At 41.2% G+C, this 12243-nt stretch overlaps 1 protein-coding gene across 2 annotated transcripts in view; it reads right to left on the bottom strand.

The window, feature by feature from the left end:
• Positions 1-579: 579 nt before the first annotated feature.
• The window catches only part of RASGRF2 (Ras protein specific guanine nucleotide releasing factor 2), a 134880-nt gene continuing 123216 nt past the window's right edge, over positions 580-12243 (bottom strand). For both annotated transcript variants that reach the window (XM_066616331.1, XM_066616332.1), the window contains exons 21-27: positions 11406-11509; positions 9013-9097; positions 8230-8427; positions 5900-5979; positions 4348-4465; positions 1854-1922; positions 580-672 (exon numbers count right to left, since the gene is read on the bottom strand). In XM_066616331.1, coding sequence (XP_066472428.1) covers positions 580-672; positions 1854-1922; positions 4348-4465; positions 5900-5979; positions 8230-8427; positions 9013-9097; positions 11406-11509 — 747 coding nt within the window. The remainder of the gene's footprint in view (positions 673-1853; positions 1923-4347; positions 4466-5899; positions 5980-8229; positions 8428-9012; positions 9098-11405; positions 11510-12243) is intronic.

The raw sequence follows: 12243 nt of genomic DNA, 5'->3' as shown, positions 1-12243 counted from the left end.
TGTCTATTTGAGAAAAGAAGTTAAGATATCTAAATATTAAAGGTTAAAATACCAAATACAATTAATTTGATGTTGGTATCATATTTTCATTACAGATTAACGTATTGTGATTAAATGCCTATCAGTGGACATGAGACCTGCATGCTCAGTGCTGTAGCCTGTGTTGTCTTCATCTGTGAGTAAGCAAGGCCTCTCTCTTTACACTGGCATTTCCCTATTTATTGAAGTGTAATGGAATATGGTACCTAAATTTCATTTTGGTCCCTTATCGCCTCCATCAGTGTGGTTATTACAGCCGTTTCTTTTGTTCTTCATTAATTCCACAGTCTGCCTTTAATGAAATGTTACCTTTGCAAAGCAACATTCATTTAACCCATGTCTCTGGCATCTTGTCTTTCACCTCCAACAGCTGCTTCTTGTTGCCTTAAAACAAAACTCCATGAGGCTTTTGAGTCCCTTAATGGAAAAGGGAACTTGAATTCTTCTCAGCTTTTCCCCCTTGCATTCTGTAGGGGCATGCCATGCATAATTTTCCATAACACTAAAGTTCTCTGTAGGTTGAAGGACAATGCTGATTCCTCAGGCAGGTAATCTGGGTTCAATTTTTAGGGATAGTTCATACAAAGTATCTTCATCTATGATGAGGCTCTTGTCAAGTAAGTACTGAGTGACCTGAAAGAACAAGAGGACTGCTATGTGATACTGGAACATTTGAGCTGAACAGTATACTTTAAAAAAAATAGGTATTAACCTTTTTTCCCCTGCAAATAAAAAATGCATCCAGATATGCAATTGCTTTAGAAAGGTGAAGGTGTACAGGAAGGGCTCTGTGCCTTTGGATTCACTTATCCGTGGATTGGGTCTGTGGGATACCCACATGCGTCGCCTCTGAAGAGCCCAGCAGTAAAAAAAAAACACTACTTCTGGTTTCTCCATGAAATCAGAAGTGATGTTTTTTATGTCTTATAAGGCTTCGGAAGACCTGGGGAAACCTCCAGAGGGTGGGGGGAGTCTTACCTGATATCTGTGGTTTCAGTTAATTGCGGGGAGTTCCAGAACAGAACCCCTGTGGATACCGGGACACACCTGTACTATGTGAACATTGTCCAATGTGTGAAAATATAATATCTGATAATATAGATTACTACTCTGAAAGAGAGGCTATCCTGGGCTTTTCTCCACCTGGGGCTACCTCTGTCTTTGCCGAACCCCGTGCCTGACCCAGAAGTAATCGTGGTAACAATGATGTCGCCGCAATTACTTCCTTGCACCTGTCTCCTGACTTTGAAACAAAGGGGGAAGGAAGGAGGCAGCCCAGTTTCCAAGGGAGCCTTTCACACCACTTCTAAGTGGCACGAAAGGCTGCATCGGAGCGTTTTGGCACCACTGGAAGTGGTGCCCAGGAGGTGTGCACTGGCCCCCTCCTGGAAGAGGCAGAAGAGTTGTAGAATTGGCCCCCAAGCACAGCACCTGGAGCATCTGCACCCTTTGCACCCGTCAGAGACTGCTCTGAAAGAGTCTCTGCAGAGCACAAAGTTTAGAAAGCAATTACAGAATTCATTGAGACAGTCTCTAAAACAATTTTCTACATTTCAAACGCGTTACACTTGATCACAAAAATTATTAGGAGAATCCTCACCAATGTGTTGCATTGCTTGCAGAATTCCACTATTATAGCGACCATCTCAACTAAAGGAGGTATTGGATCAGTGTTCTTTTCACATTACTCATGGAAACAAATGATCCAGTCAACAGAATACATATAAATGTGAATTGCATATCTCTTCCTTTCTGGTTAATGATAAATATGACAACATTGATGAGATGACAAAGAAGAGATGAGAGTATTGTACCTTTTGTTGATGTTCTATGCGATAGGAAGTTTGTTGGAACTGACGTATCTCCCTGATAATATGCGATATCTATTGAATAATCACATATATGCAAGTTTCTCATTTAGTTTTACATAGGCTTTATTAAAACTAAATACGGGATACGTTTATTCAACATTTATCTTGGGACAAGTGCTCTGTTTCAGGGTCCTTGACAGCAGTGGCGTCACTAGGATTCGTGTCACCCGCTGCGGGAGGCCTGCATGTCACCCCATGCAGTGGGCGGGGCAACACCCCTGGTGGTGGGCATGGTGATGTGCCATTGCCCCACCCCCACTGGTTTTTTGGCTGTACCTTTTGTTATAACACAGATATTTCAATGTGGTTTGTTTCATTGCATTCTGCATGAAATTACACATTGATTGATATATAACATGATGGTATTATTCCTCCAAATTCTGATTTTAGTGATTTTGAAAACTTGTAGAGTCTCACACCCACACCCACACCCGTGACAACTTACTAACACCTTATTACAGCAGTTCTCAAACTTTAAGCACTGGGACCCACTTTTTAGAATGACAATCTGTCCAGAACCCATTGGAAGTGATGTCATGGCCAGAAGTGACATCATCAAGCAAATTAAAATAAATAATTATAAATAATTAAATTAAAAGAAATAATTAAATAAGGGGGAGCCAGTCCTGTTCCACCAAGTGAATCTACTCCAAAGTAAGTTCTATTGTGGTCAATGGGGCTTACTCTCAGGAAAGTGTGGGTAGGAGTGCAGCCTGGGAGCCCAATCCTGTGCATGTCTACTCTGAAGTAAGTTCCACAGTGGTCAATGGGGCTTACTCTGTAGTCTGCCTGCAATAACAACCCCCCAAAAAGAATCAGTGAGATTTCCAGCCCTCCCCAGTGCCCAGTTTAAAGTTATTCTCTTTCAAGTACATCAATATAAAGACCCACCTGGCTTTACAAGTGCAAAATAGAAAACATTCCCCTTACCAGCTCAAGCCTCTTTTTTGTCCTTTTTAGTGGGGTGGGGGGAGGCTGCGTTCTGGAGCATTTGTTGCACTCCAGCTCTGGACCATTCTGCTGTCCTCACATTCCCCTTTGCCTGGCCTGACCAACAGCCAAGGCACGTCTGCCTACTCGCAAGTAAACGCAACCGTGAGGCTGCTTTGCTTTCCATAGGGCTCAATAGACTGCAGCTGGGAGAGAGGGAGGGACCTCCTCCCTTTTGTGTTTTTGGGGGTTGGATTCATTGGATCAGGACCATTCTGACATCCTTGGAGTCCTCTAAGCCTGCCCTTTCCGAAGGACTAATGCAAGTTTGCCTACTCGCAAGTAAACGCAACCGTGAGGCTGCTTTGCTTTCCATAGGGCTCAATAGACTGCAGCTGGGAGAGAGGGAGGGACCTCCTCCCTTTTGTGTTTTTGGGGGTTGGATTCATTGGATCAGGACCATTCTGACATCCTTGGAGTCCTCTAAGCCTGCCCTTTCCGAAGGACTAATGCAAGTTCGCCTACTTGCAAATAAACACGGCCAAGTGGGTTTGTTTTGGGCTCAATAGACTCCGCTGGGAGGGAGGGACATTCTCGGGTGTTTTTGGGGGGCTGTATTCATTGGATTGGGACCATGCTGTTGGATTCCTCTCAGCCTGCCCTTTCTGACTGACTATGGCAAGTACGCCTACTCGCAAGTAAACACGCAATATGGCTCACTTTCACTTTCCATAGGGATCCATTCATTTTTTCTTTCAGTTTTTTTGGCCATAACGTTTGAAGGAAAGGAGCTATTTCACTCTGGTTTTTTGCATTGTATTCCACTGGCCATTCTGCATCCAATGGTGTATGGCATGATGGGGTAGCTCCTAAAACCGCGATTTTAGCGCATCACCCCCCCAGGGCCCATCACCCCCCCCGGCGCATCACCCAGTGCAGCCCGCACCCCCTGCGCAACGCCACTGCTTGAAAGGCATCATCTTTCACTCATCTCAGTTTTGCCTTTGAAACATTGCCTATTTCAATTAAATATCAATTTTACATCACTAAATGCAACAAGAAAGTGGTTTAGATACTTCCCCCCAAGGTTGCCTCTTCTCAAATCGTGTTGCCCCAAATGCCTGATCCAGAAAATAAAACTTAACATATTTTTGCTTCCCAATAAGTAAATGTGCTCCTCATATGTGACTAATGCTAGTTAAACAATAATAAAATACATTTTACATACAAATGTAGCGCATTATTTGTATTTCATCATTTTCACATACAGCTGAGTTAGTTGCCTATCTTCTTCAACTTTCTTTTGCACAAAGTACATGCATACAATTTGCAATACTGATTATCTGATATCTGCCAGTAGGTGGTGATAAAACATTGCTCCTAAATTCAGATACAAACAACCACCTAATTTCTGTCTACAGTACATCTTGAAATGGACCATGTATATACCTAAGACCAATTCATAGTTGATTATAAATGGTTGCAAATAAAAACAAAAAAGAATTACCATTCGCATTTTGGAAAAATTGACAAGACCTTCTTCAGTAAAGTTTGGCGTTCCTTCTTCAATAAATGCCAGGTCTGTCAAGTACATCCCAAGATATGGCACTGAAGGAGGATTACAACTGCATGAAAAGAAATGGTAGGTGTTACTATTGTCTGCTGTCCATCCATTCTAACTCTTCACTGCAAATTCTTGAGTCTTTTCAGTAACTTGCATGTCTTATGCATGTTGGTTTAGAAGTAAGTTTCACTGCGTTTGATGGGCCTTTTTTCTGGTGACTACACAGAATTGCAGCGTTGGAAAACTTAAGTTTGAATTTACATAAGAAAGTGTAGCTAAGTTGTAATCACTCCCAAAAGTTCCAAATGTGGCATGTTGTCGTAACATTGCAGAGAAGTCTCAAAAAGTACAGCAGAGACTCTGAATAGTGATATTTCAGTAGACCATGCTGTTTGTGTGCATATATCAAGGTAAGAACCATATTACCAAACTGACCCTGAAATACAGAGTAAGGGCACAATCCAAAAAAGGGCATGGGCTGGCACATGTCCCAGCGATGTCACAAAAGTGCAGTAAAGTACTTTCACGCTACTGAGAGAACAGGGAGACTGACCCAAGCCCTGTTAGGCTGGCGTGAAGGTAAGCCTGCACCTGTCAAGCCAAGCCAGCGTGGGGGTCTGGGGTGGGTGAGGGGAGAGCGATAAGGAGGCATTTCAGGGCAGGGGGGAGGGCAGATCCTTGGGTGGGCACTTGTGCCGAATCCTATACCCTGTACTGGACAACCTGAAGCCGTTCTGGGCTGCTGTGTTACTCAGGGTAAGGGTAAGCAATTCTCCCTGCTGCTGGGTTGAACAGCAACTGGCCCCAACCTCACATCGGATATGGGGCAGGCCAACCAGCCTCCCCATTCCAGCACGGGTTAGGATTGGACTGCCCATCAGTTGTGGACACTGATCATTATGCATTTTAAACAGCATGCTAGCTCTTTGTTAGTGCTTGCACTAACAAACTTCCAAGCACTGTTAGTGCCAAGCACTGCGTAACTTCCACTCTTTTTGAAGGGACTGGAATAGAAGTCCCACAATAAGGGATGATGATTGCATGGCAGCAGTGCTTGGTAGATGGGTCCCGCCCAAAACCACCTTAGAATAATAATTGTGTACAAGCAACAGCTCCATTGAATTCTTGAGTATATGAATATGAAATACGAGCATGACAGGTATATTGTAGAATTTTCCTAAAGGCCAGTTTTTAAAGATTAAAGCAGTCACAGATTTATTGGACAAGTTTATCAGTTCTAGCAGGAAGTATTATGTACAGAATAATAGCTTAATATGCCCTGGCATTTCTCCAGAGATACTATAAAAATCTATATGTGGTAATGACTTTGGAGGACATTCAACAAGACACTGGGACTGAACTCCATAAAGCCTATATTAAAAAGATAATCTCATAAAATTATGATATCTTTTATAATGAAAGTAATATTGTCACTGAAGACTTATCTTAATAACTATCAGATATTCACAGCAAAATGTAATAATTTGAGACATACTTCTTGAGTGTTTCTCTGAGATTTTTAAATCTTCCCTCAGATGATACAGTTTTTTGAAGTTTATCCATAAGAGCTTTAGTCTACAAAGAAAAGAAATTAAAAGATTCACTCCGAGTGAATTAGAGTATGACACTCACCCTGTCCTGAAAGCACTTCTTAAAAATGAATTTAGCTTCAAATAAATACATAGCACTGGAAAATGACACCAGAACTAATCAATTGTCATTAAATGTAAGTGCTTGACTGAGACCTAATATGATACGCAGCAGCACACAAGTGCAAATAATCTACACAAGTTCAAATTTGCTTAAATTCACATACCACAAGTGTCAGTCTATATGCTTGCAATCTTATCATTGTATCTATCTCCAGAGATCTGGATAGATGTGCCACTGGTCGGTGGTGGTCCTGGCTCCTTTGCTGTCCCAGGGCAAAACTGAAAATGCTCTCCCTGACTTGTCAGGGCCCCTGCAGACCTCCGGAAGTGACGGGATGTTCTGAGGACCAGAAAGGTCACACAGGACCTCTCTGGCCTTCAGAAGGCCTTTTAAAGGTACTTACTGGTTTTCCAAATAAACTGGAAGTACCTTTCTAAGGCTTTCCGGACGCATTAGAAGGTCTTCTGAGAGCCGGAGAGGCTACACGTGACCTCTCCAGCTCTCAGAACACCTCCAGACATAAAGGAAATGCGGAATGCTCCTCCAGCCATGCCACCCAGAGCACATGCACCCACCGACCCTCTCCCCTAGATACACCACTGCCACTGGTGCATGTACATGTTATGTGCTAGTCAAGTGCAAAATGTGTGGGATGGGGCATATAAAATCATCTGAATGACACTTATGCAGCATGGAACACTTACATGGGTGTCTGTTTTTGACATGTGCCACAGTTAAATTGGGTCTGATGTATCAAAAGTACTATGTTTAAGCCAATTCTGCCCAACGTTGTATATATGCAACAGGGATCAAACGTATATGCCCGTGGGCTGGGCAGAAATGGGTTAACCCATTTTTGCCCAACCCAGAGGTGTAAACATTTTATCCCTGTTGCATATATGCAACGTTGGGCAGAATTGGCTTAACCAAGACAATTCAGAGTTAATAAAGCTGAGTAAATTCCTACTCAGCATTTCTGTTTTCATGGTGTAAGAGACGTGAGAGAGAGGGAGCCTGAAAATCTCATGCCTGCAACAAACATGTAAACCAGTGTTTCTCAATCAATGGTACGGGTACCACCAGTGACGCTTGAGGTAGTGTCTGGTTGTATTCGCAGGACCCCTGGACAACTACCACGCAGCAGCGAGACCAGGAACGTAACAAACAGTGGTAGGAGGCTCCAAAGCATGCTTTTCCATGCTCGAAAAAGCCCTCCTGGCCACCCTGAGCCTCTTACTGTTTGTTGTGTCACATTTGGCCTCCCAACCAGAAGTAACTGGCAATGAAGTCATTGCCAGTTACTTCTGGTGGTACTTCAAATAGGTGGACCATGTGAAGTGCTATGGCAGAGGACAAATATTGAGAAACACTGATGTAAACAATCAAGCATTAAGGGTGATCCTTGGTAACATCATGTATTTAATCTTACCATTCCTTCAAGGAAACTAAGGTTTATCTCATTTTATCTGAATGGCTTGCTGACCTGTTCACCTGTACATAATCCTCCCAGCCAATTCTTAGCATGAGTTCATTTGTTCTGACTTTCTTTTTGGCCAGATGCAAGGACTTGGGGAGTAGGAGAAAGCTGACAAACTACTGGATAAGCAACTCTTAGTGAAAACAAGACAAGCATCCATAAATCTATGTCAACTCATCAGGGAGAAGTCCCTCCCCCAGCACACTCAGAACTACATAGACCCCACCTCTAGAGGTCATGCTTCCACTCCCTCTTTCTGAAAAGGGAGATTCAGCAGGAATCCCTTCGGAGCAGTAGGAGAGCATTCCAATGTTTCTTAACATCTCTAAATCTTAGTACATTTGGGGGGGGGGGAAACTCTGCTTCTCTCTTCCAAGCCCTCTGAACATAGTAGAGGACTCAGAAAAAAGGAAGTCAGTGGCAACCATAATAATGGTTGGCTAGCAAACCAAGGTCCTATTTGCAGAGTCTTAAACAAAGAGATGGAAAGAGTGCCCCACCTGGAAGGTAACCTGTTATCTTATCAAAAGACTGGTCATGTCCTTGATAGCTAAATGCTGGTTTAGTGATGCAGTCACATTATCCTGAAGTATGGTGAGGCATCAAATCATCATTTTTATTTTAAACTATTTCCAGTAAGAACACATCTTATTCATATACTTTGTGAAATGGGCCAATAAATAAAGATTACTTGCCTGTTTAGAAACCTTTGCCCAGGTTTTCTTCAGTCTGTAGATTGCACTTCTGTTCAAGGCTGATGTGATTTCAAGCACACCATTGTAGTTGTGCAAACATCGGCAGATATCTGCCACCGCTACCCACTTCTCAATTGCATTAGCACGTGAGCCAACATCAGCATAATTCATAATTTGGGAGGCAACAAGGTTGCTCATCTGAGTCAAAGAAGCAGTCATTTAAAATATTTGCATTTCAGATATGCACAGCATTGTATTTTCAAGCTACAAGGCTACTTGTTATAAATGAAAAGTCACTGTGGTTTTTTTTAACAAGTAAAGTTAAGAAAATATATACTACAAATTGCTAGAGGGGGAAAGACAAAAACAAGTGAATTAAGGAAAGGGTAACAAAGCAGAACAATATTCACAGGATAAAATGTTGCTGGCACATGTACTGTTGCTGTTGGCAATGACTCCTGGTTGTGTGTTATGGATAATGAGTTAAGGGCAAGAACTAGGGGAGGACAGCTAAGTAGGAAAACGTCAAACTAAATGATGTGTAACAAAATTGGTATTTTACTTTCTCATTAAGTAATAAATATATAACTATAATTTCTTATGGCAGTGCTTAGAGATTTCAGCAATTTTCAGAGATTCCAGGTTGTCCAACTGTTTGACTTCACAGTTCAGGAAAATGGAATGCTCTGGTGATTTTATGATTAGTGATGAAGAGTTTGAAACATTTATAACTATGAGTTCATGTATTCCTAGAAACTGTTATCTGTTTTTATAGCAACTTACATCATTAAAGTGTTGGCTGGTTTTCATAATATAAGGTGTTCTTTCATTTTTATCCAGTTTCATCCAGCCCTGCCCCAGAAACTCTCTGGAAAAAGAAAAAGAGTAGAAATTGTAAAATGGAAGACTACAACAAAGGCCTGGCACTTGGTAACTGAACTGCATTTCAAATTAAAACGTACGGCCTATAATCACAAGATACTTAAAGGCACTGGGCGCACAATTCACTACAAGGTTCTACTGTATAAGCCTCATTTATACTAACGAGAGCTACAACAGTCATCAGTAGTTTTGTGCAGATTCATGTATTTCAAAGGAACTTACACAAAAGAGATTTCCTATGTTTCCAGCCCCATGTGTCATTATGTTATGGGAAGAAGCTTTCTCAGTTATGGTGAGAATGGGCAGAGGCAAGCCCAAGACCTTGCAACACATGAGGCAGCATGCCAAATAGAGTGCTGCCTTGCAAGACGAAATTAATTCGTTCCGCAAGTCGTTTCGTATTGTGAAAATTTCATCTTGCGAAGCGCGGTTTCCCATAGGAATGCATTGAAATTTAATTAATGCGTTCCTATGGGCAAGAAAAGTCAGAACAAAGTCAAATTTGGTTTACAAAGTGTTTATTAAGTGCTCTTTAAAGGCATACGTACTGTACAGAGGATTTCAAAAATTTCAAGCACAAAACTTCAACTTTTTAATTTTAAAAATTCGTCTTGCGAAGCACGGCCATAGAAAAAATTCATCTTGCGAAGCACGGCATAGAAAAATTTGTCTTGCGAGTCACCAGAAAAAATCGCAAAAACGCTTTCGTCTTGCGAGTTTTTCGGTGTGCGAGGCATTCGTCTTGCGAGGCACCACTGTACTTCCCCCTACCCGATGATGTCTCAGCCTCTGGTCCTCCTACTCTCCAATGTTCTCACTAAGGACTTTCCTTCCCTCCACATTTCCTCTTTCCCTCTGCCCCACTCTTCTTTTTCCCCATCTCAGGAGTGGAAAGAGGAAAAAGTGCAGTGGTGGAAACTAGGTGGTGGGCACCCCCACTAATGGGCACCCCCGGAGGTGACCACTTTAGTTGATCTCATGAATGGGCGAGTCCTGGGCTGAGGAGGATGTGGGTGACCATGAGGCAGACTCAATTTGTGCTTCTCTCAAGATATCTTACTTAAGGGGAAGACATTGAGAATGAGGAAGGAAAGGCACCTGTAGTTGCAGCAATGCCTTTAATGACTGACAGTATTTAATGACAGTATCATTAAAAGCAGTGCCTTTAATGATCAGCAGTATATCAAACCACCAAAATTGAATGTTTTGAAAATGCGATGGTCTTTTTCTGTCAGTTATAGAAAGTATTCTAAAAAAGTAGCAGATCTGCTATTGAAGAAACCTTTCACTGGGGACAAAGTCCGTTCTTTTACATGGATTCAACACACAAGTGTGTTGTAAAAGAACTAGATATACACAAAAGCCTGCTATAATGTTAATACAGCTGTGTGGCAAGCTTTACCAAAATAGTGTTGAGATCTTCTCTGGCAGAGCTTGTTTGCAACTCTTTAAAGCAAGAAATCTTGAGAACTGGTACATTTCCACTAAAGTCAAATGTAGTCTTACTGGTCTAGAGAATGAAATTATAGCTGTGAAAAATAGTGTGAGATATGCATCTGATTTCTTCTATGTTTTTTGTATTCACAAACACATAATATTCAATATCTACAGTTGTCTATAATTTGTTTTAGCCAGGCAGTAGCACTATCACTTGGTTAAAAGCAAGTGGGTGATTTGGGATTAGGAAGCAGAAAGGATACATGTCTGATATGTTTTTAAATGATGTTTTAAAATGGTGTGTGTGTGTTTTTTTTTAATGTGTTGAATTAAAATGCAAAATGTGGTGGTTTCTGTTTTTATTCAGAACTAAGTACATGATTCCGATTTTTCTTACCTATGTATAGAGGTGTTTGAAAAATGTGGTGTTTTGTGTTTTTATTACAATGAAAAATGTGATTTAGTTATCAACAAACATCTCTAATGATAACACTTTGCTGCCAATACTACAAATGTCCTGAATTGGCAGCAAACAAGGGAATATTAATTTCACATATTCATTGGAGCTGCAATATATATAGCTCTATAACTATCTTCAGGAAATCAACAAAGATCTGAAAAAGATGTTGAACAATTATTTTGCACGTTGATATTAGTTTTCCACAGTTTGTTTTAGCTATAAGACAGCTTAAGCTTAAGCTTTAGCTTAAGACGGATCTTAAGCAACACCATACAGTGAGGTATTATTTATGCCAATTCTTTTCATAGGCCTTTCACTAGCATGAATCAGTGCAGCATCCAAAGTTTCATTTACAACATATTTTCACAATAATGATGATTAGACTAAAAGGACTTACTCATAGGGAATGCTTCTGAAAACGATATGATCTAAGAGAGTTATTTGTTCAGCAAGCTCCATGGCTGACAATGTTTCAAAGTATTCTGGTTTTGGACACTCTAACTGTAAGCAAAGAAACACACAATTTGATTGCATTTTAAAATGGTAATTTCAATTCTTTGTTCTTTTGGTTTTCTCCACACCACCATGCAATAATAATTATGGCCATGTCATTTTTATTGCCCAGTTCACAGAGTATAGGCACACGCTGCTTAAAGACCTTCTGCCTAAAGACAGACTGCGTATATGATGCTGATTAAAGCACAACAAAGAGGCTTTTAATGAGGCAATCAGGTCTCCCACAGCCTGCAGCAGAGTTTCTGTTTACACAACAAAGAGGCTCCTAATGCAAAGAAGGGGCAATAGGTCTCCAGTAGCCTGTTAAGCCAGCAAGTGTCTGGCAGCAAGTGTCTGTTTACACAACAAAGGCAGTAGATTGGGCTGAATGTTCACTTAACGACCTAACCACATAACAACAGAGATCGGAGAACGTATGTGATGCACACCTATATAAAAGAAAGAAAAGGAAGATATGCAAATGTAACATGATGTAGTGGTCAAAGGGGATGAAGTGGTCATCTAGTTTCCATTTCGCACCCAGTCATAAAGCTCATTGAGTGAATTTGGTCTAGTCAACATCTCTCTGACTTTTATGGGAGGGCTGTAAATAAATTGAAATTATGCGGAAGAACAATTATGCAATGAACACTGCAATTGAAATTAACCCATTTCTGCCCAGCTCACAGGTGTACACATTTGATCCCTGGAGTATATATGCATTGTTGGGAAGAAAGCTT

Source organism: Tiliqua scincoides, chromosome 2, assembly GCF_035046505.1.
Source record: "Tiliqua scincoides isolate rTilSci1 chromosome 2, rTilSci1.hap2, whole genome shotgun sequence".
In the NCBI taxonomy this organism is placed as follows: domain Eukaryota; kingdom Metazoa; phylum Chordata; class Lepidosauria; order Squamata; family Scincidae; genus Tiliqua; species Tiliqua scincoides.
Note: the sequence above shows the minus strand (reverse complement) of the source record. Positions and strands in the feature narration are given on the sequence as shown.